The 23,275-nt window shown below is 42.3% G+C and overlaps 1 protein-coding gene across 1 annotated transcript in view; it reads left to right on the forward strand.

Moving 5' to 3' along the window:
* Positions 1-23,275, forward strand: part of GOPC (golgi associated PDZ and coiled-coil motif containing) — a 41,056-nt gene that overhangs the window by 10,924 nt on the left and 6,857 nt on the right. The window contains exons 2-4 of the mRNA XM_075554627.1: positions 14,882-15,046; positions 19,366-19,541; positions 21,317-21,482. Of these exons, the coding sequence (XP_075410742.1) occupies positions 14,882-15,046; positions 19,366-19,541; positions 21,317-21,482 (507 nt within the window). The remainder of the gene's footprint in view (positions 1-14,881; positions 15,047-19,365; positions 19,542-21,316; positions 21,483-23,275) is intronic.

Raw genomic sequence — 23,275 nt, forward strand, 5'->3', positions numbered from 1 at the left:
ATCTTGAACTCGTTCGTGCTGTTAGGTTTGTCACACACTCTAACTACTGGTCCAGCTGTCTCTGGAATGTAAGTTCTTTGAGGAGCAAGATGTTATCTTAGGTCAAATACTTTGTACTGTTAAATGCCTTCTGAAAACGGACCTTAACATTCTCTCTCTGTGAGGTCCTCATACATACCTCCTTCAGAGTGCTTACCCCTAATCTGCAATGCATCACAGATACATTTTTGATCACTGCCTCAACTTCTTAATGCCGTGCCTCAGTCCATTTTTCCACTCAGATCCTGGTTGTTGTTGTTAGGTGCCATTAACTAGGATGTGATTCATAGCACACCCGTGCAACAAGACAACCACTGCCCGGTGCTCTGCTGTCCGCACAGCCGTAGTGTTGGAGCCTGTTTTTTTGCAGCTTCTGTCTAAACCCATCTTAGGGAACATTGCCTTGGTAACTGATCTTCGCCTTTACCAAGCATGATGTCCTTTCCCAAGGACTGGTCTCTCCTGATAGCATGCCATGTGGGACGACGTCTAACCCCTTGTTTCTAAGGAGCATTCTGGCTGTACATCCTCCAACACAAATTTGCCCTTCTGGCAGCGCATGGCAGTTTCAGTATTCTTGATTAACACTGTCATTCAGATGCATCCGTTTTTCTCTGAGCTTCCGTATTCATTGTCCAGTTTTCACAGGCACAGGAAGCAAAGTGACGTCTTTGCTCTGTAACACGTTACAGAGTTCTTTTGCAGCAGATTTGGCCAATGCCTTGTGCCCTTTGGTTTCTTGACGGATTGTTTTTTATGAGCCTTGATTATGGAACCAAGCAAAATGAAACAACTTGATAGCTTGAGTCTCTTCTCCGCTTATTATAGTGTTTATCACTCCAGATCATGGTACACGATATAAAGTCAACACGTGGTTATTTGAATGAGTAAAGTTTTCAGAATCCCTAGTATTCTGCCATGCATCCTGAAAGATCACCATCCGTAGATACAAGTACCGTATATACTCGAATATAAGCCGACCCGAGTATAAGCTGAGGTACCTGATTATTACCTGGGAAACCAGAAAAACGGATTGACTCAAGTATAAGCCTAGGGTGGAAAATGCAGAAGCTATTGGTAAGTTTCAATAATCAAAACAAATGAAAATACAATTACTAACAATTGAGACATCAGTGGGGTAATGTATTTAAATATTTATTTTAAATTAAAAACATAAATAAAAGGACAAGTCATTTAACATTAGTAAACCAGCCCAGTAAGTGGAAAATAGATTCAACAAAAACAATAAGGTATCAACAATGATACCTTAAGAGTACTATTCCCTAAGCTCAATCAGTAACCAAGCTAAAATGTAAAGAGTTAAAATCCTTCAAAATTGGATTCCTCATCATCATCCGTATCCCAATGCAGAGCTTCAGCTGGTGTGAGGTCATCATAGATGCTGTCCTCACTGAGATCTCCGTCATCACCATCACTGCTGTTTTTTTCATACAAAGCTCAGTCTTCACTGCCATCCATAGCATTACTAAGACTACATTTCTGGAAGGCACGTCGCACCATGTCTTCTGGAATGTCTTCCCATGTATCTCGAACCCACTTTGCTATTAACTCTATGTCGGGCTTCATGAGATTTCCTCCTTTTGTTAGTCGGGCTTGACCAGATGACATCCATTCATGCCACATCCTTCGCACACGGTCTTTAAAAGGCTTATTCAAAGGTACACGTCATAGGACGGCTCTGATTGGTTAGATGTGAGTGAACAGACATTCAAAGCCCTGCATTGTCAGCGGGACTTGGAATGAACAGTGGGGAAACAGCAATCACCTGCGAGATAACAGGCGCTCATTCCTGGGGGGGGGGAGCAGTCAGCAAGATGTTACACCTCGCCAGGGTACCACTGACCCGTGTACAAGCCGAACCCCAGTTTTTCAGCACATTTTTTTGTGCTGAAAAAATCGGCTTATACCCGAGTATATACGGTAAGTAATACAAGCTGCAAAGTTTGGATGGTGTTGTCCTGTTGGTTCTGTATCCACAGTGCCCACTACAATATTCAATTATGAATGCTCTAGGCTTATTTATACATATGTTTGATTTGTGAGTTGGTACTCTAAGGTATTCTATTTTAAGATAATTTTGAAACTAACTTTTAAACATTATTTGTAGAATAGTATTGAGTATAGTTTGATTATTCGTGACAGTCTTCAAAGATTGGCAGAGTGCTCTCTTCCATTCTCTACTTCCATCTAAGCAAAGAGCGATAGAGTTCTTTGCCATTATCACAGAAACATTTCATACTGCTCCAACTTCCCTTTGCGATTTTGTGGTAAAATGCCCGTAACTTCCAAAGTACTCTCAAACCTGCCTACCTGTTTCCGTGCTAAGGCTCCCCACTCAAGTCCGGTCACCCTGTGTCTCATATTACACACTTTTAAAATATGTGCCGTTGTCTTGGAATTTGCCTTCAAGTTCTTTACTTGCTCTTTGAAACTCATTATCATGGGCTGGAATGCTCTGCTTGGTTTGACCCCTGGGTAGGTTGTGATTCTCTCGATGTCACGGTGGGACACATGGCCTCCTCTCAGAAATTCTAAGATGGTAGTTCTCAAACTTTTTTGGTGTCAGGGTTCCCTTGCAGTCTTAATCTGAAGAACCCAAACAGCCTTTTTAGTACGATTTCTATCAATTGATATTTCCAAAATTTGAAAAGAAGAAAACGTAAATACTTGTTACATATTAATATAAGATTTTTCTTCAAATTAAAAAAGAAATATTTCCAAAATAAGGATGAAGAATAGCATTGTTTTACATTTTAAAAATCTCTATTGCACAGAAGAAGATAAGTGGATTCTTACACCTGCTTCTGTCCTTAATGTATTGTGATAAGTTGTTTTGATTAACGTATATGAAGAAAATAAACCTATCACAAGGTTGGATATATAGCCCACCCCCAGGGGGATAAAGAACAGAAATGTGGGTGAAGAGAAACAACGGTCAGTGTAAGACACAGAGTAACAATAACAATATATAATTGATCAAGGATTCAGGAGGTTGGGAGGGCAAGTGAGGGAGGGGAAAAAAAGAGGACCTGATATCAAGGGCTCAAGTAGAAAAATACTTTGGAAATGTTGATGGCAACACATGTAAAAGTGTGGTTAATACAATTGAATGATGGATTGTTATAAGATTTGTAAGAGACCGCCCAGTAAAATGATTAATTAGAAAAAAAGAAAAGATGACTTTCTGTGAAGTGGTGGTTTATTAAATGTTGCAGTATGGAATCTATATTGTCAGTGAACCTTGTTGTTCATAGTTACATTGATTGATATACATTGTATGTTACTGGTTGTTTTCATTGAAGAAACAGGTTCACCTTGTTCCTTTTCAAGGGTATGTCATATCTCAATAGAAAAAAATTGTTTGCCCTTTTAACTAAAAATGGTATTCTCTGAAAAAAATATTTAACTTACAACTTTTGCTTGAAACAACATAATTCTGTGTACAGCAGGAGTGTGTTTTACATAGTTGCCATGTTTAGTGTATTAAAACAACTTATTAAAGAATTGAAATTTTAAGTAACAATTTTTGCCACATCTGGACATCTTTTGAATGAACTTTTTTTTTTAAGGGCATGGCAGTGAAGAATGCAGAAACTAGATCAGTGGTTGGCGTAGCGTTGGTACTCAGTAAATACTGAGTGGATGTGAGAATGACAGTGTGGCAGGGTGGGCGACAAAGTAAACATTTGCTGGCTTGCTTAGACTGTGCAGTGCAGTGAATTACATACCATGGCCTTCTAAGCAAATGGAGATTTTAGGTGGCTAGAGAAATGGTTGCTTATGACCTCTCTGGTAGATTGTACAGCTTGCTGTTAATGCAAATACTTAAAACGAGCCAAGCCACCCCCAAACGTCACCAAGAAGAGCCAGGAATGGCATGTGTCCTTTTGAGCCAGGAGACACAAGCACTCTAACATGGATGCAGGCACAGTGTGGGGAGATGCGACGGCCAGTGCAGCAAAGCGGCAGGACAGCAGAAGTAGGAGACTGGAGCCGAACAGCCCCATGGGCCTCCCAGCCTACAGAGCCACAGTCAGAGCCGGCAGGCCGGCGTGTGGAGCCAACGAGCTGAGTACCTCTGGGCAGGAGACGTTGCTGTACTTCAGGCACTCATGGGCAGAGCTAACTAACCACTCTTGCAAGCGTGGCAGAGGCCAGGTCAAAGAGCACGAGGAGCCTGCCTTGCCTCTAAAAGGCCTCAAAGTGCTCGGTCCTCTGGAGGCTAAGTGTGAGGGCCTGGGCGCAAGCAGGAGCCGGCAGCAGAAGCGCGCCTCTAGCCTTAAAGCCGGTCCAAGAACTGGTTCCCGTGTTGCACCTGTTCCTTCAGTAAGCCGCACTGCTGTGTGTGGTTGGGGGGGTTCTGTGTGCCTATTGCAGCAAACTACCAACCGAAAAGAGAATTCTAGAAGGTTCTGGGAAGGACAACTGGTATTAAAGTTTGTTAAAAAAAGAAAGATTGGAGAAAGGAGCTGTCTAAGCTCAGCAAACTACCAACCGAAAAGAGAATTCTAGAAGGTTCTGGGAAGGACAACTGGTATTAAAGTTTGTTAAAAAAAGAAAGATTGGAGAAAGGAGCTGTCTAAGCTCTACGTCACAGGAAATGGCCTTGGGCTGATGCTGATGGCGATTGGCCCCGTGAGGTCAGAGGAGTCCGACACTGCCATCATGTTCCTGTGACAGCCTCCCCAGGGACAGGTGAGGTTAGGGGTCGCTAGGGTGCAGTAGAGGAAATTGAGGTTATATTTTCGCATAGACTCTCAGGAGTGAAATGATTAGACTGTTTAAGAGGGGACTTAGAGAATGTAGGGGCAGTATTTTCTCTCTTCAAAGATGGCAGAAGCTTTTAAGCTTGCTCTTTGAGTCCATTCTCTGTTTGGCCCCTATGTTCAGAAGAAAGCTCATTGGTTTTGTACAATCTGGGTAATATAAACAATGCTAAAGACCTCAGTCACTAAGAGAAAATAAAAGGCAGTTCTATTAATATCAGGTTTTAAGTTAAATGATTTCTTGTTCTGAGATATTGAAGAAGGTAACGAAATGGAAGGTCGGATAAAAATGGTTTTGTTTGTTTCATTGGTCCTTGACTATTATTACAGGAGAAAAGGCCATATGAAGAATGGTTCTTCCTCGCCTGTCTTCCAGCTAGTTTAAACCCAAACTAACCCACTAACCTGTACTGTTGGTCACAACTCATAGCAACCGTAGACGACAGAGTAGAACTGCGCCCTGGAGCATGAAAGATTTTTGTCTTTTTAACATTTTTAGCGGTTTTATTGGAATATAATTCACAAACCATACATTTCAATAGTTTAAAAAAACCTAAAAATAGTTTTGCAACTAATAAAACATTTTGGAACATTTTCTCCTTGCTTGTACTTACTAGTATTAGCTCCTCGTTTCCTTCTAACCTTCCCTGCCATACTCCCTAGAAACAATTAGTCCAGTTACTGTATCTGTATATTTACCCGTCCTTGATTTAATAAAGAAAAACATAGCAAAAGCAAAACAAAGAAAAACCCAACAAAAATAACAAAATAAAGCAAAGAAAAACTTAAAAAGATAGCAGAATATAATAAGTTAGAAAAAATTTATAGTGGGTCAAAAGGAAGAAAAAAATGATAAGGTGTTGAATTTTAGTTTGACTACAGGTGCATTAATCCATTTTGAAATGCACTATTTTTTTTCCAATCATTTTATTGGGGGCTCGTACAACTCTGATCACAATCCATACATACATCAATTGTGTTAAGCACATTTGTACATATGTTGCCATCATCATTCTCAAAACACCTGCTTTCTGAATGAGCCTTTAATGTCGGCTCTTCATTTCCCCGCCTTCCTCCCCCTTCCCCCTCCCTCATGAACCCTTCATAATTCATAAATTATTATAATTTTGTCATGTTACATTGTCTAATATCTTCCCTGCACCCCCACCAGTCCTCTTCGCTGCTGTCCATCCCCCAGGGAGGAGGTTATATGTAGATTCTTATAATCAGTTCCCCCTTTCCACCCCACATTCCCTCCACCCTCTAGGCATCGCCACTTTCACCACTGGTCCTGAAGGGGTCATCTGTCCTGGATTCCCTGTGTTTCCAGTTCCTATCTATACCAATGTACATCCTCTAGTCTAGCCAGATTTGTAAGGTAGAATTGGGATCATGATGGTGGGGGGAGGAAGCATTTAAGAACTAGAGGAAAGTTATATATTTCATCATTGCTACCCTGCACCCTGACTGGCTCATCTCCTCCCCACAACCCTTCAGTAAGGGGTGTCCAGTTGCCTATCGATGGGCTTTGAGTCTCCACACTCACCCTTATTTACAATGATATGATTTTTTTTTGTTCTTTGATGCTTGATACTTGATCCCTTCGACAGCTGATGGTCACACAGGCTGGTGTGTTTCATCCATGTGGGCTTTGTTGCTTCTGAGCTAGATGGCCCCTTGTTTACCTTCAAGCCTTTATAAGATCCCAGATGCTATATCTTATGATAGCCGGGCACCATCAGCTTTCTTCATCACATTTGCTTATGCCCACATTTGTCTTCAGTGATCGTATCAGGAAGGTGGGCACCCACTAATATGATTTTTTGTTCTTTGATGTCTGATAACTGGTCCCTTATATACCTTGTGGTCAGACAGGCTGATGTGCTTCTTCCATGTAGGCTTTGATAATTCTCAGCTAGATGGCCGCTTGTTTATCTTCAAGCCTTTAAGACCCCAGACGCTATATCTTTTGATAGCCGGGCACCATCAACTTTCTTCACCACATTTGTTTATGCACCCATTTTCTTCAGCAATCGTGTCGGGAAGGTGTGTGTCCTGGAATGCCAATTTAATAGAACAACGTGTTCTTGCATTGAGTAAGTGCTTGAGTGGAGGCCCAGTGTCCGAGGATGGAAGTTGTTATGGGAGCAGACAGACTCATCTTTCTCCCACGGAGCAGTTGGCTGTTCAAACTGTAGACCTTAGAATCACAGCCCTTGTGTAATGCTTTATTCTTCAGGGTCCTTGTCAGGTAGTTGAGGATCTTTAATGTAACAATGATGTTTCCTTTTAAAAGTTTAGTTCAGGGAAGAACTAGAGTCTTTCAAGATAAAATAGGGTTGCATTCTTTTATAAAATAAGAATTATATAATCGATGTGATGGTTAAGGATTATGTCAATTAGACACTCTTGGATCAGCTAAGGGAGGAGCCTAAGCTATCAGTAGGGGTAATAGCCTGATGGCTCCTCCTTGCAAAATAGATGAGGTGCTCTAGCCCTGTCAGGATTACAGCCCCAGAGCCCCAAAGTGTCGGTTCTCCCCTGTCCTAGAGGGTCACGATGAGCCAGAATCAGCTCGGCGGCAGTGGGTTTGCTTTTGGGAGGTAGTGTCATGGTGCCACATATGTGTAATTACAACCAGAACTCCTCTGTAACCATTTGCCAGGGAAGCACTGTACCTTCCTCACCTGCAGTGGTGCCGTGGTCTACAAAACAAGAAGCCATCCATCTGAGGAGGGGTTCAAAGTAGTCTTCCTGTGCCTGTGTCAGTAGTGATGCCAAGACCTCTTATGTCGGTTTTCTTTATAAAACCCAGTTTTTATTACATATTTTAGAGCAGTTTTAGGTTTACAGACATATTGACCAGAAAGAATAGAGAGGTCCTATATGTTCCTCCTTCTCCCGCCTTGACCACAATTTCCCCTATTGTTAATATCTGTATTTAATGTGATATACTTGTTATACTTGATGAAAATATTAATGTATCATTAACTAAAGGCTATGGTTTACATTGAGATTCACTCTTTGTGAGGTACAGTTTTATGGGTCTTGACAACTACATGTCATGTATGTCCATCATTAATAACCCTTGTGTTCATCCTACCTACCCTCCACATGAACCCCTAGCGGCCACTGAAATCTTTGAAGGCAGCCATACTCACCACTGTCCCACCAATGAAATCACTGATATCTTGGAATGGCCAAATGTGCATCTGTGTACAGATTCATGAGCTGTGACTAATGTATGACTGGATCGTCAGGGATTTGGAAGGAACACGATTAGAAAATTGGTGACAATGAGGTATGGGAGGAGGTATGTAGATAGACCTCTCTGAATGGACAAAAAGTGAAGGTTTTAATCTCATGCTCACCAAGGTGTTAGCTCTGCAGAGGAGGACATTAGGATAGGAAAACATGTTCTGTGGATACCAGTCATCCTCTTTCCCAAGCCACTCCTATCCTCACCCAATGGGCGCACGAACAAAGCGACCCTGGTGGCGGGGATGGAGGTTATGCACGGGCTTAGTCACACGGACTTCCACTCCCCAGGGCTGAGCTGGCTACAGCCACTGTAGACTGCCCCATCTGCCAGCAGCAGAGACTAACTCTTGATTCCAAGATATGGGACCATTCATTCCTCAGGGGATCAATCTGGCAGGTTGATTCCATAGGACCCCTTCCTTCATGGAAAGGGCAGCATTTTGTTCTTATTGGAATAAAATCCTTATTCCGGATACGGATTTGCTTTCCCTGTATGGAATGCTTCTTCCAAAATTATCATCTGTGGACTTAGAGAATATCTTCCACCAACATGAATCCCACGCAGCATCGTGTGAGAGCGAGAGACCCACCCACAGCAGATGCAGGTGGCAGTGGCAGACTCATGCTCATGGAATCTTCCAGTTTTGCCATGTTCCCCATCATCCTGAAGCAGCTGGCTTGATGGAACCATGGAATGGACCTCTAAAGACACCTTTACAGTACCAGTTTGGTGGCAACACCTTGAAAGGCTGGGGTAATATTTTCTAAGAGGCTGTATGTGCCCTAAACCAGAATCCAATATACAGTGCAGTTACTCCAATAGCCAGGATTCCTGGGTGCAGGGCCCACGGGGTGAAAAAGAGAGTAGTTCCACTCACTAATACTCCTCAGGACCCATTCACCACATTTTTGCATCCTTTCCCTGTAATCCTCTGCCCTTCAGTTCTGAAGGTCATACTTCCAAAGAAGGAGATAGAGCCACGTGGAGGCACAGCACTGATTCTATTGACTGGGAGTTAAGAATGTCTCCTGGACATTCTGGAGTCTTCATGCATCCGGATCAACAAAGAAGGGTATTACTGTATTGACTGGTATAATTGATCCAAATTACCAGGGAAATTGGATTCGTATTGCATAAGGGTGATGAAGAAGAAAATGGCTGGAATCAGGAGATTCCTTAGGTTTCTCTTTGTACTACCATGTCCTCTGATTAAAGTCCATGGAAAATTACAGCACCCCAATTCTGTCGTGGCTACTAATAGCCCGGACTCTTCAGGAATTAAAATTTGGGTCACCGCACCAGGCAAAGAACCATGGCCACCCAACGCACTCTCTGAGGCAGAGGAAATATGGAACAGCTGTGGAAGAAGGTGGCTGTACGGCCACATGACCGGCTACAGAAACGACTGTAATTGTTACGAGTTGTTGCTATTTGTGTGTATGTACTAAATATTTGCATTTCGTTCACTTATAAAATCTAAGATGAAAATGGGGTTGGTGCATTTTCAGGTGTATGTGTGTTATGTTAAGGGCAAGTATGATTTTCTTGTCTTTGGTGATTCTGTGAGGTTAAGTGTTGTGTATAGGAGTGAAGTTCACAAAGGCTGGTCTGTTATGGTTGGAGACACTCGAGAAAGGGTGGGGTGGAGCCCAATGTCTCAGTTGGGTTGCAGCCTGGTGACACCTCTGTGGGGTGTGCTCAAGAGATACCCAGCAGTGAAGCCTCTTTGACCCCTTACCTTCTTCTCTAACCCGATTTTGAGTTTGCAACTGGGTAGGCCATTTCGTCAATCTCTGTCTATATACACACATACAACCCTCACGGGTTTTGCTTCTCTAGAGAACCCAGCCTAACCCAACAGTTAGATAATTACATCTGTTAAGGTTCCATTATTAATAGGAGCCTCAGTATTAAATTTAATACTCAATAAACTGTAATAGGTTAATTTTTTTAATACTTTGTCCTTTCTGTGTAAGTTTTATTTTTTTTACATGTTTTATTGACCAGATGAACTTTCAAGCCGTTTGGGAAGCAGGTGGGTGTAGATGACACATGTTAGATAGCAGCATTAAATAAATAGCTAGAGATTTGAATTCCCGCCTGCGCTTTTCACCTTAAATTGTCTTTTCAAACATAAAAACTACACAGGCATTTAAGAGCATACTGGTTTCTTTGTAGTGATGTGATTACCCTCTTAACACTTTATGAAAGAGAATATTTATAGGAGAGTCTGTCACTTTTAAATAGCGTTGTGAGATGTGTGTGGCCTTGAACTGTTATTTGGGATCTTCTCTTGGTCCTTCTTCAATGGCTTAGCAGTGCATGCTGTGTGCAGGTGTGGCTTTGCCTGCGTGTCTGTGTGTGTATGCACACGAGTTCCTGTGCATGTGTGCGGGAGAGGGGCAGCTTTGAGCAGGATCGACCTCTGAGCTTTGGTAATGTGACCTCCTTAGAGCTCCTGGGCTGTGTCCTCACTACTCATTTTCTGTCACATGCTGCAGTCACAGACGGTATCAGGAGGTCTGGGTTTTAACCCCATTTGGTTTGTAATTTGAGGAAATCCACATGATCTTTTTAAGTGGACTACTCTGTTAGTGGTTTCAGCTTATGGAAAGCTGCATGAAGTGCTAGAGTTGCCATTTAAGCTGCCTGGTGCACATAATCTTTTTCAGTCTCCTGCTTTCCATATGAAAATAAAGTTGCTTTACTGTATTTCTTTTCAGTTCTAGCTTAGGGGTAAAATTTTCTTGAGAGAGTTGTGTAGCATGCTAAAATTAATAAATGAGCTGCATCCAAGTTCACATTACATCTGGAATATAATGCCTTCTATTTGCTTACCTTAGTTTGATCCTCATGCTCAGAATAAAGCCTGTTTGGGGTGGCGTACTTAAAGTAACTGGCATCGTTATCCACAAAACAGTGAAAGAAATAAAAGTTAATTTATATCTAGAAACAAAAATGTGCAGCTGCTGTGTGTTTGTAGAAGATACCAGAGGATTAAGGTCTAGACAAAGTAGAATTCTAAAATTCTGAATGAAAGAATTCATGGTAGTGCCATCGAGTGGAATCCAGTAATTTTCTTGATGGGGAAACTCAGAGGTTTTGCAGACTCTGGAATGAGGAATGGAACAGCAGTGACAGTGTTAAGTGATTTTAACCACTGGTGGTGATAATCCTGAAGTGTAATAGTGATTACAATTCTAGGAAGGAGAAATAGTTCTTGAGTTTCAAGGAGGATCTGCAGTTGAAACACTGCCTGTTTCTATTATCCGTGTGGTAGCTACATGGGTGCGTTTGCTTTCTGTAATTCTTATCATCGGACTACTCCAGATGTAAGTTATACATGAATAAACAAGTCTTTGAGGGCACCAGGCGACTCTCCTGATAGCGGGAAAGAAGCGCGCTGCAGCACTGGGTGTACGTTCCGCTAGACTTTGATTGTTGCTGTCTTCCTCTTGTCTTCCAGGCTCCCCTGACTGCTGTTTCCCAAGCCCAGCCTTGACCCACTGCTCTCCCTGTGACTCAGTTGTGGGACCTCGTTTCTCACGTCCGTGCTCTTGCTTCCATCTCCAGCCCTCTACTTGTTTCCCTGCCGCCAGCTTCAATGCTCTTGCTTCCATCTCCAGCCCTCTACTTGTTTCCCTGCTGCCAGCTTTCCGGGCGATAGCGCTTCTTGATCGTGTCAGGGTTGACAGAGAAGCAGCACATCTAACGCTTCAGCTGCATTACTCTTTCTCAAGTCCAAATAAACTGCCGTCCTGATCTTACTGCTTCCTTCAGTGGCTCCACTGACCGCCAAACTGGAAATGTTCGAGTTACTGCACACTTAATCTTCCCCTAGGTACTGAGTCTGTAACTACCTGTTGCTGACAGTTTCTTGTCAGCATTTTAAAGCATTTTATTTCCTCTTACAAAGTGACCGTGGTAACGTCTCATTTGGAAAACTGTGATAGGTGCTTGCCTAGAGATCCTGTCTTTAGCGCTTTTCCTGCCAATATCATGTTGCTAAAGTTTCCTTAAGAGAAAGGATTTTAAAATTAAATAGTGCTGATGGCTGTACAGCTCTGAGTGTACTAAAAGGCAGTAAGTAATTCAGAAGCTTAAAAGTAAATTGTGAGGTGGAAGAATTGTTTCTCCATACCACTGTTATTTAAAAACAACATCACTGAAAGCATGTTCTGATTTCCTCTCAGATTAAGTCTCAGTTTGGGTGTTTCATCCAAAGCCGTCCACCAGATCCAGCCACATCGACCCTCTGCAGTCCTGCCCAGACTAAAAAGTAGTCTGATCTCTCTCGTGAGAACAGCTCGTAGCTGCTTTGTAGATAAGGCCAGTAATCTTATGAGAATGATCAAAGTCAAAGTAGTTATCGCTATTTTAAAATTAAGGCTACTTGACTGGATACGGAATGTTCTGACTCATAATCCCTCTCTGCCTCTGGCAGTCTCTTTCCCATCACTAGACAGCATTATTTTTATTTCGTACATGTTTTTTTTTCTTCCAAACCCATTCCCATTGGCAGTATAAATCTCTTCCTTATTAACCCTTTCTACGTGAGTTTTTACTTTGCATTTGAGAGGAGGCCAGTTACACATAGACTGGGAGAAGCTGGGACCTGTGCAAGGCGGAAACCCATCAAATGTTGCCATGGAAACAAGCACTAGAAAAGCGCTAGGACTTTGAAGTGCAGAACACGCATAAGACGTGGGGAAGCAAGACAGTCTTGTCAAGCTCTCACACATTTCATCGTTAGAGAGCGAGATTACCGTGCCATGTGATGATTAGGTGCGGTCCAAACCCACCAATCGTGCTACGGAAGAAAGAGCTGGTAATCTGCTTCTGTGAGCATCGCAGCCCAGGCCACAGCGTGGGACTGAGCCCGTCTTCCAGGGCTATTCGAAGCCAGATTCAGCCAACAGCAGACAGCAATCGTGTAAGCTCTCCACTAATGTTCTCTACGCTCCTCTCCAGTTTCTCACGTCTGTTGCTGCGGCGACACGGAACTCAGAATTCGTGACGGGAGGGTTTATGAAGGAAGGTAACACATTGTAGTGCCTTGAGCAGGCTTCAGAGTTGAGTCGTGCATTAGGATAAGGTACAAAGTTCTGTCAAGTTAACTAAGAAATTCCCAGAAGGCATATTATTCTGCTATTAACTTCAGCACAGGCATTCAGCTAAAACCCCATGGGTCAGTAAACCCAGCTCCCTGAGTCAGGCACCGAGCGGTCACCCAAGCCAGTGAGCCTCAGCCTAAGGCCACTCGGCGCCACTCTCACAACCCGCAAGCCCAACTTTCTGAATCAAGCGCCACAAGCACTGCACCCATCTGCCTCAGCCGCGGGGCACCGCCATTCCGCAGGCCAGCCCCTGCACCATCCGTCCTTGTTCCGCGGATTGGGAAGTCCCTTCCTCAGCCCCGGGCTCTGGCTCCTGAGCCACTGTCTCTGATAGTGTGGTTGTCGTCTGGATCCAGGCGGGCCACTGCACAAAGATCTCCGGTACAGAGGACATGCTGTATTTCTGGCTTTTGCTGGTAATGAGATTCCCTCCTCCTGCTTCTCAAAGGACTCATTTTACACACTAGGATTTCACTCGAGGGAACCTTGTTCACAGTTACTCACTGGTGAATCCTGTCAGGTTCTTCCCTTAACTTATTACTAGACCCTTGCAGATAGAGGTTGTTTGATGGGCGTTAGAGACTTCGGCTAAAAGAGCCACATGAAGTAATCCACTGCCCATGCAGATATATACTTGTATTTTTGCCATGTAATTTTTCTTTAATTGTTTGCATGCTTATCTTTAATCGCCTGTCAGGTTGGGAGTACCAAACACACAGGGACTCCATCTGCATATAAAGTAAAAATAATGTGTCAGAGATGCAAAAGTTAAAGTCTTCAAGTTGTTGTGTACGTGGTCCTGGTGAGCTGGGCTCCACGGTAGCTGGCAGCGTGTTGTTAACTGATGTCTGCGCCCTACGGTCCCTGATCGGACCTTTTTAAAGCACCTTTACTTAGCACGAGCTGGTCCACTCACAGAAAGACTATATACTAGAAGAGAGCCCCAAAGTGCTATTTTGTTGCAACACAAGAAATATTAGGCATCGATCGTGGCTTAGTGGGTTATGTGTTAGGTTGCTAAACACAAGGGCAGTGGTTTGAGACTGCCAGCTACTCTGGGGAGAAGGCTGAGGCTTTCTGCTCCGGTAAGGGTTTACCTTCTCAGAAACCCACCAGGGCAGTTTTACTCTCTGCTGTCAGGGTCACCGTGCGTCAGAATTGACTTGATGACAGTAGGCTGGTCTTGGTGTATAGTTAGGCTTTTGCTAGATAGTTGCTGGTCTGATAAAAAAAAAAATCAAACACAAATAAAGTCAAAACTCTGCCGTCAAGTTATTCCAAATTCACACAGAGCAACCTCAGAGGACAGAGCGGAACTGCCTCAGTGAGTTTCTGGGTCTGTCGAGCTTTCCACTCGCAATGCTTGGCTCTCTTAGCCAGAGCAGCTGGCGGGTTGAACTGCACCGCACACTGTGTCGCCCTCCATGCCTGGTGTTTCTTGAGTTGAGACAAAATACGATTTAGCGGCCTGTCCTCTGTCACTCTGTTAGTGGGTGAATATCACACCTCTCTTCAAATCTGAAGATGTCAGTATAGACAGACATCCTGTGCTTTAGATAGAAAATGTACCAGTGTTCATTGGTTCGTTTCAGAGAGTGTCTGTGTCATTTGTGAATCATAATATAGAAGTGAAAATAGAATCAAATGTACTTACTTTTTCATTGCTGTCTTAAAAGGCCCAGTTGGTGGATCTGAAATCTGAACTGACAGAGACCCAAGCAGAGAAAGTTGTCTTGGAGAAAGAAGTTCATGATCAGCTCCTGCAGCTGCACTCTGTTCAGCTTCAACTTCATGCTAAAACGGGTCAAAGTACTGACTCCGGTACCATCAAGGCGAAATTGGTAAGTAGCACAGAGGGTGACTTACACTTAGATCTCTTTTAGAGGGTGTCTAGAATAATTTTTAAAGGCTTTTTTAATTGTTAGAGGTAATGGGTGCTGATTGTGGAAAATGCAGAAAATGCAGAAAAATGTAAAGCTTCTCCCTGATCCTCCATACAGTTACTACCTAAGGCGACACTGTTCTTCTGTCTTTGTGTTCCACTATCTTGGCCTTATGGTTTCATGAATTTTTATATCAACATTCCAGGCAGGAAAACTGAGGAATCTAGGTGATGCCAGAAGGATGCTTCCCACATTAGTTAACCTTTACCAAAGAACATTTAAAAGGAAACCCTCCTCGGCCATTTCTGTTGAAGATCCTATTAGTGTTCCTGATCTGAATGGCGCGGCTCCTCTTTCCGAGCGCATGGCTGCCGCCAGTGAAATCGGAGCACGGTTAATCAAGTGGGGGAAGGAGAGTTGGGCGCTCACCATTCTTCTGTTTCTCTTACAATATATTGTGATCATTTCCCCTGCCACTGAATGCATTGGAGTATCTTTCACAGTGTACATTTTCTGAAAACAACCATCACCCTCTTGGTAAAAGTTGTTGATGCGTGATTACAAATGTCTGGGGATCTCACTGTTGCTTCATCTCCACTTAGTTTCCTGTGTGCTGAGTTGCTGCGTGCCTATGAGCACTTTGCTCCTCCCCGCAGGAGGCGTAGCAATGAAGAGGGCAGATGCGGGCCGGGCCTGCTCAGAGCCTGGGAGAAGAGCCCGGGGAGGAGATGTTGATGATGACAGGAATTCATACGAAAGTCTTAATTCTGCTTGTTTTCCGTTCATCCTGCACGAACACTTTATGCGTTCTGATACCAACATGCATATGTGGAATTCTTTTGCATGACCATTTACACCCTCCTAGAACTACATGCTAGGGTATCATATTGTCATTATGCTGTAATGCAGCATATGTGCAGTGAGTGGTGGGTGTGGAGACCCAGGATTTTATGTTTTGCCTTTGGCAAAGCAGCCTTGATGTGAAGTGGAGAATTAGCTTGATCTCTGGCTACCATTTTCCTCGTGTGTAAATTGAGAGAATTGGCCTGGAAATCCCTCACGCCATCTGTGATGTTAGAGACTGCTTAGATGTAAGTCCTGTGAGTCTGAGAAATGTTGTTTAAATAAAGGTCAGCTGGTCAACTGCTACTTGACCCCAACTTGACCCCAACATTGACAACTACTTGACCCCAACATTGACAACTTGACCCCAACATTGACCCCAACATTGACAACTTCGGCTACTTGACCCCAACATTGACAACTACATTTTCACGGAGAGAATTTATGTGAAATCGTAGCATTAACTTTGAAACAGGTTTGAAGGAGGCAAGCACACTGAGCTGGCTGGATTGACTACTCTTGATAAACCAAGACATTTTCATCAAATATAATAGTTACTATTGTTTATGGATTTTAAAAATTATACTTATTCTAGTGAACTTTACACCAAAATGATATTCGGTATCTGAAGATTTTCCTTGTAATGATTATACCCTTAGTTAAATTGACTTGTATGACATCTTTCTAATTATAAAACTTTTTTCTTATATCTTAAGTCTGTCCCCTCTGTGGAGGATCTGGTAAGTAGGCCACTCCTGTTTCGCGTTAGTGTGTTGTGCTAATGTCTTCCTTAGTGTTTGAGATGCATATTACATGTTGTCACGCTGTGTTTGAAAATGGTGTTGATAATGGCCATTTGTTTTTTAGTGTCCAAATACCTGAAGACTTCAATGGGTTGCCCATTGCTTTCTTCTCAATGCATGCTTAAAAGAGTGTGCTTTTGTTTGTAAGTTGAAGCCATTAAATGTAAAGCCCATCATCCATCACGGCAACTTCTGAACCCTGTAACTTCCTCACTCCCCTGCTTGAGAAGAGCAATTGGCATTCCCATCTGCGAGTACTGATACTCAGCAGCCCTCACTGCCGCCCCCCGGGTGTCTGTTTGAATTTACCCCAAGAGCAGAAACATGCACGTTCCTTTTCTTATGTATTCACTGCATGCAGTAAACGTTTTTAGTAGCTTTGAATATACTGTGTGATCTTTGAAATCACTGAATTTTAAAATCCTTCACAAATTTTAAAAATCCTTAGTATTTTTATCACTACCTCAATTTAATCAGGCTCAAATTTATCTTTTCTTTTGGATGTACACTGGCTGCCTATCTAAATACAAAGTGCAACCGCTTGGCTGTTACCTAACACAAAACAGGTTAAGATGAAAATGGTTAAGGAAGTTATTAAGTCCTATTCTTGTTAACCTGTGTTAGGTAGAGAATTTATCCACCTAGTTAAGGGCTTGAATCAGTAAAATATAGTGGTAGCTTAATATGCTTCTCAGACTTTATAACAATAGCCATTTATAAATGTCTCATTAAAATAATTGAAAGTAGATCATCCTCAACATAAAATTTATCCCACGAACCAAAAAAATCTTATTACAACTCAAACCGCATTAATCTCAATAAGTGCCATAAAGAAGGTTTTTGTTTGTTACCTAAACTGCATTTTCTCTGAAACTGAGATCTGCACTTTTAGGAAGTAGGTTCTGAAATAAATTGAGACTTTTATAGTTCCAAACTTTTAAAAGAAGAATTTGAAATTCTTCAAATCTTTTAAAGCATTATTTGGAAAGTGGTCTATTGGTTGCAGTTTTTACTGAAAAAACAAAACAAATTCACTGCAGTTTTCTCAGAGGTCAAAATGTCTGCTTAATCATCTTCCTGTTTGCCACCCTGCATGAAAACATATGTCAAGATACCAATATCTATCTATCTATAGGTAGATATAGAGAGATAGATAGATATTGGTCAAAGTGTGGTAAACCGTATATTTATTTGTGTATGGGTATTTTTAAGATTGTGGTATTAATTGTCTTATATTTGAGTATATTATATATCAATGTTGGACAAAACAGTAGACCAAAGCAAGATGTTAAAGTAGTACTAAAATCTCTTCTGTGAATTGCTGGAAATGTGCTTAAATTTCTTTCTCAGCTTCTCACTATTTAAGTGTGCACAAGGAAGCCGCGGGGGGGGGGGGGGGGGGGCATTGTGGGGTTGTGCACAATGTCCTCCACATCTTGTCTCCGTCTGAAATTATATTTTCACCGGGATTTTCATTCTGCGTATCAGTAAAAGTCATCTGCTCTAAATAAATTCAAGTTTGAGTGTTTGTTTGATTGATACAACGATCATACCTAAAATACCTGTCAGGGCCTGATCTTGAATTCCGTTCTCGGCAGGGTTTTGTTGGCTACACAGTTTGTGTGTCTGTGTTGATCTGACTACCTGTCAGCGGTGTTGGGTACCTCTCATCTACTCTGCTCCTTTGTCTTGTACCACTCTATCTGTGCTGTGCTTGATAACACTCTATCTGTGCTGTGCTGAATAACACTTGATCTCTAGGCAAAACTCCTATATCCTTTTCAGGTAAATTTAATATTGTCTCCCATATATCAATTATTGAAAACAAGTTGATGGCAAAGATCCTGAGATTATATTAGTGCTCCATTGGTGGAGCATAGGATGGAATCCTCCCGGGAACACTGAGCGAATGTCCGTCCTACCTCTTTGGAGGTGAGAGAGGCCACCTCACCTAAGACAGCAGTTCTACATCAGGACACCCAAATGTTCACTGATAGTCTAGGCCACCTAGAGGCTTGTCTGTATAATATTTTCAGTGTGTAAATATTTTAATGTCGCTATTAATAGTATTTCTTCTGACCATAATGTTTCTCCAAAGAATGAAAATGTATTTTCTAACTTAAGCCTTAGGAATTTTTTTGTAGCCCTTGAAGATAAATTGGCTGTAAAATTCATCTAACTGATTTTGACTTGTTTAAAAAAATTCTTATATTAAGTCAAGTAAATGTTTGGGTACAACCACCAAAGTGATCTTTATTTTATCCGCTATATCGAGCCATTTAGAAAGTAAAATAAAGAACAGGCTCAGTGATCCATGAAACCATTCCTTGTTATAGTTTGATACCATCAGCTTAGAGAAGAAGGCTTTTTCATTCTTTAGCATTAGGGTTCTCGAGGGCATGCAGTTATTGAGAAGTGCTTTCCGGATGTTGTGGTACTTGATAAAAAGAGGGCGATCCAAAGCTTTGCGTTCCATTTTAGATCAGTAAAGTGGCATTTTTTTAATCATGGGCTTTTACTGTCAGTATTACAAACGATATACCTTTGTATAGTTTCAAGAATATGAATTACTGCTAAAGAATCTCACGAACCTTTTCATTAAATTATATTTTCCTTTAAAACTCACAATAGGAGAGAGAGCTTGAAGCAAACAAAAAAGAAAAAATGAAAGAAGCTCAACTTGAAGCTGAAGTGAAATTGTTGCGAAAAGAGAATGAAGCCCTTCGTAGACATATCGCTGTGCTCCAGGCTGAAGTCTATGGGGCTAGACTGGCTGCCAAATACTTAGATAAGGAGCTGGCAGGAAGGTGTGTAAAAGACGGATCGATCCCCTTATACTCGTAGGGGACAAAATAGCACCTATATTTTCATCTTTTGTACTAAATTGAACATTAATCTCTGCCCTAAGAATTATTTTTTTAAAATAATGTGTTGTTTACTGTTGTTAATGTTGATAACATTCTACATTACGCATGCACACAAAGAATAACCAAAGAAAGGGCGGGGATGCCATGTCTGACCACTCTGCTTACGCAAAGAGGAGGAGGCAACTTCATATCCGGTTGCCCCAGGCAGAGGCCAGACATGCTTCTACCCTCCACCCTCCTTTACCTATGCTAACACCAACCATTCCTCCCACACAACTTGTTCTCTGCTGGACTGACTCAGTATTGTAAACGAGCTCACCGAGCTCGTAAAATACTCACCATTATGAGGTTTATTAATGAAGCTAACAAGTTGTCCAATGTTAATGATGCAGTTCTTTTGTATGAACCTTTGTATATACCCCTTAACAGCCTGCTGGCAGGCACGGCTGGTCCTCAGCCATGGGGTCCCTTTGCCTCTGCTTCTGTGGGTCAGGAAGCCCACCCGCCCCTCTGCCTGGAGTCTCTGGCTCCTCCGCTCTGTCCCCCGGTCTTGGTGCCGCAGCCCCTGCTCTCTGTTCAGCCAAGGCTCTCACATGACCTCTCCTCCATTTGTGCCTCTTTTTTCTTGATAGTCACAGTCTTTTCTCTCTTTGTTTTGGAGATGGATCACTGTTACACTCAGGAATGCAAAACTAACCAATCCCCTCTGTGAGTGTTTCACACATCCCTTCCGCGGTTCCACACAGTTACTGAGGGGGAGTTTCAAAGACAAGTTAGAAGAACTGTTCCAAGTGACTCCACGTCACAAGTTTATGGAGCAGCCTTTTCCAGCCGTTCTTTGTAAGATACGAAAGTCTGACCTTTCTTGTTCTTCAAGGAAACATGTTAATGACAGCAATTTCATCATCATAAGACACAGGTTCTGCTTCCTTTAATTTTTAACTAAGCTTAAAAAATTTAAAATCTTTGGCGATTTATTACTAGTATTAAATTATTTTCTGCTTATTGCTTTAAAGTCATATTAAGAACTGATGTGGACCAAATAAAATTTATATAATCTTGAAGTCACATTTATGAATTACTTTTTAAAACTATATTTACAATGATCATTTTGTAAAAAGAAACTGCCTCTAGAATAAATGTTTTTATATATATACACATATATTTAACCTCATCTAAAAACTAATCTTTAATAATATCTGGCTGAGTACAATGACCTACCTTGATTATATACCAGAAATGAAACTCATAGTAATGGATAATAATCTTACACAGTTTTAGATGTATTTGAATTAAGTGTGGCTAAGAAAATCTCAGAGCCCTGGTGGCATACTGGGTGATGCTTTGGGCTGCTAACCGTAAGGTCAGCAGTTCTAATCTACCAGCTGTTCCACAGGATAAAGAAAAGGCAGCCTTGTAAAGTCAAAGGGACAGTCTACTCTGCCTTCCAGGAGCCCTATGAATTGGAATTGACCCCCAATGGCAAAGAGTTGAAAGGAAGGCTTATGTTTTTTTTTTTCCTTTTAAACCTGGTTTTTCCTTGACATATACTCTTCAAAGTTTTCAAATTATTGTAAATCTGAGAGCCATCCAGAGGTTCCCGAGTCTTAATTACTAATTAAGATTTATGTGAGATGTTCAGTCATTCATCTGGATTCCTTTTTTTGGTGAACACACTGAGAAACTAACGGCGTTAACTTTTCCCCAACATGAAGGGTCCAGCAAATCCAGTTACTAGGAAGAGACATGAAGGGACCGGCTCACGATAAGCTTTGGAACCAGTTAGAAGCTGAGATACATTTGCATCGTCACAAGACTGTTATCCGAGCCTGCAGAGGACGGAATGACCTGAAACGACCCATGCAAGCCCCGCCGGGCCACGTAGGTTCCCCTGGGTACCACTTCTTTGCTCACTAACTAGAATGCTATTCTCTGTGAAGTTAGTATTGTAATATTGAAACAAATGCATATGTAAAATTTCATTAACCAAGAGAAACTTCAGTAGCTCTTTAGAGACTTACCAGTACTCCCAAAGTAGCAGTTCCTTAGATGGTGAGCCGTACTAGCAAGCTTACTGGTAGTCGTTGGCTCAAGACTGAGTATGCTTATATTTGGTTTAAGCTGAGCTTAGAATGCGTGGCCATGTTGATTAATCGCGAAATGTCTCCGAGTGGTTCTTTAAAGGAATGCTGGCACCTAAGGGAGTCGTGATGGTGCAGTGGTTAAACACGTGGCTGTTAGCTGAAAGAGCAGGGTTTTCTTTTCTATCTTTGTAAATCTTTAAAAATTTCCATACAACTACTTTGTAATACAAACCTTAATATAATGAACGCAGGTCTATGTCTTACCTAATGGCTTTATATCTTAGTATAATTATGGTGGAAGAAGGATGAAGTATAATTAGGGTGTGTGAAGTATAATTAGCATGGAAGAAGGAATTTGAGGACAGCTTTGAAAGAGTTAGAGTTCAAGAATCCTTGACGACCAACTGCTTTTGATGCCGTAAATGAGTGGTCAGGAGGAAAGGCTTAGGCTGTCGGATGAGATGGGAGCACCCACTTATGTAGGAAATGAGGAAACGCTTCTGAAGGAAACCGTGATCGAGGCCAGCGGTGGACGCAGACTGCTTGACGTGCCCACAGCTAGACCAGAGTATATCCAGTTGGACATACGGTCCTTTTTTTGTGTGTGACCTGACTTCGAAGATCAAGAGAGAAATCTGAATGGAAGAAATAAATGGTGAGGACATGCTCCATCTATTATTGAACCCATGGGATTAATAAAGGGCACCCAGTGGAAACAGATAAGAAGAGGAGAAGAGCAGACCAGGCTGAAGCCTTTGTGGCGGGAAGGATGGAGAAGGGTCACCTTGGCAGAAGCTGCCGGATGGAGGCCACCGAGAAGGGTGGTGTCAGGGAGAGAGGGTTTCGAGGCCGGGCTGCTCGGTGCTGCCCACTTCTGTCTGTAGGGCAGTGGTGAAGACCTTCTCCTTGGACGTTGCCACGGAGAAGACCGTTTTAGTGGTGGTGAGCGCAAAATCTGCACTATGGTCACGGTGTACATGAGAGGGTGAACTTGGGTGAGGGTTACTAACAGTGAAGGAGGCAGTGGCCATAGAAGATTCGGGTACTTGAAAGGACGAGATTGGCTGTGCTTGTTTGCGCAGGATCAATGTGTTAAAACTGGAAGAGGCTTGAAATTTGCTTCTGTGCTGAATTAGGAAGAAAACACTGCCATCGAGTGGATGCCAACTCATATAGACCCTATTAGGCAAGGTAGATCTGCCCCTGGGAGCTTCCCAGATTGTAACTCCATCGGAGGAGAAAGTCCCATCTCGCTCCTGGGGAGTCACTGGTGGTTTTGAACTGCCGACCTTGTGGATCACAGCCCAGAGAGGAACCACTACACCACCAGGGCTCCTTAAATCCTGATGAGGGAAGAGATTTATTAAAGAAGCAAAAAGTAAAGGATCCAGAGAAAGAATTATTGGTGGAGCTAAACAGTTTATTTAAGAGGTAGCCTCTAGAGCAGTAGCTCTCAGCCTTCCTAATGCCAGGCCTCTTTAATACAGCTCCTCATGTGGTGGTGACCCCCAACCATAACATTATATTTGTTGCTACTTCATAACTGAAACTTTGCTACTGTTATGAATCGGGTGACCCCTATGAAAGGGT

The sequence above is a fragment of the Tenrec ecaudatus genome, chromosome 7 (genome assembly GCF_050624435.1).
Source record: "Tenrec ecaudatus isolate mTenEca1 chromosome 7, mTenEca1.hap1, whole genome shotgun sequence".
NCBI lineage: Eukaryota > Metazoa > Chordata > Mammalia > Afrosoricida > Tenrecidae > Tenrec > Tenrec ecaudatus.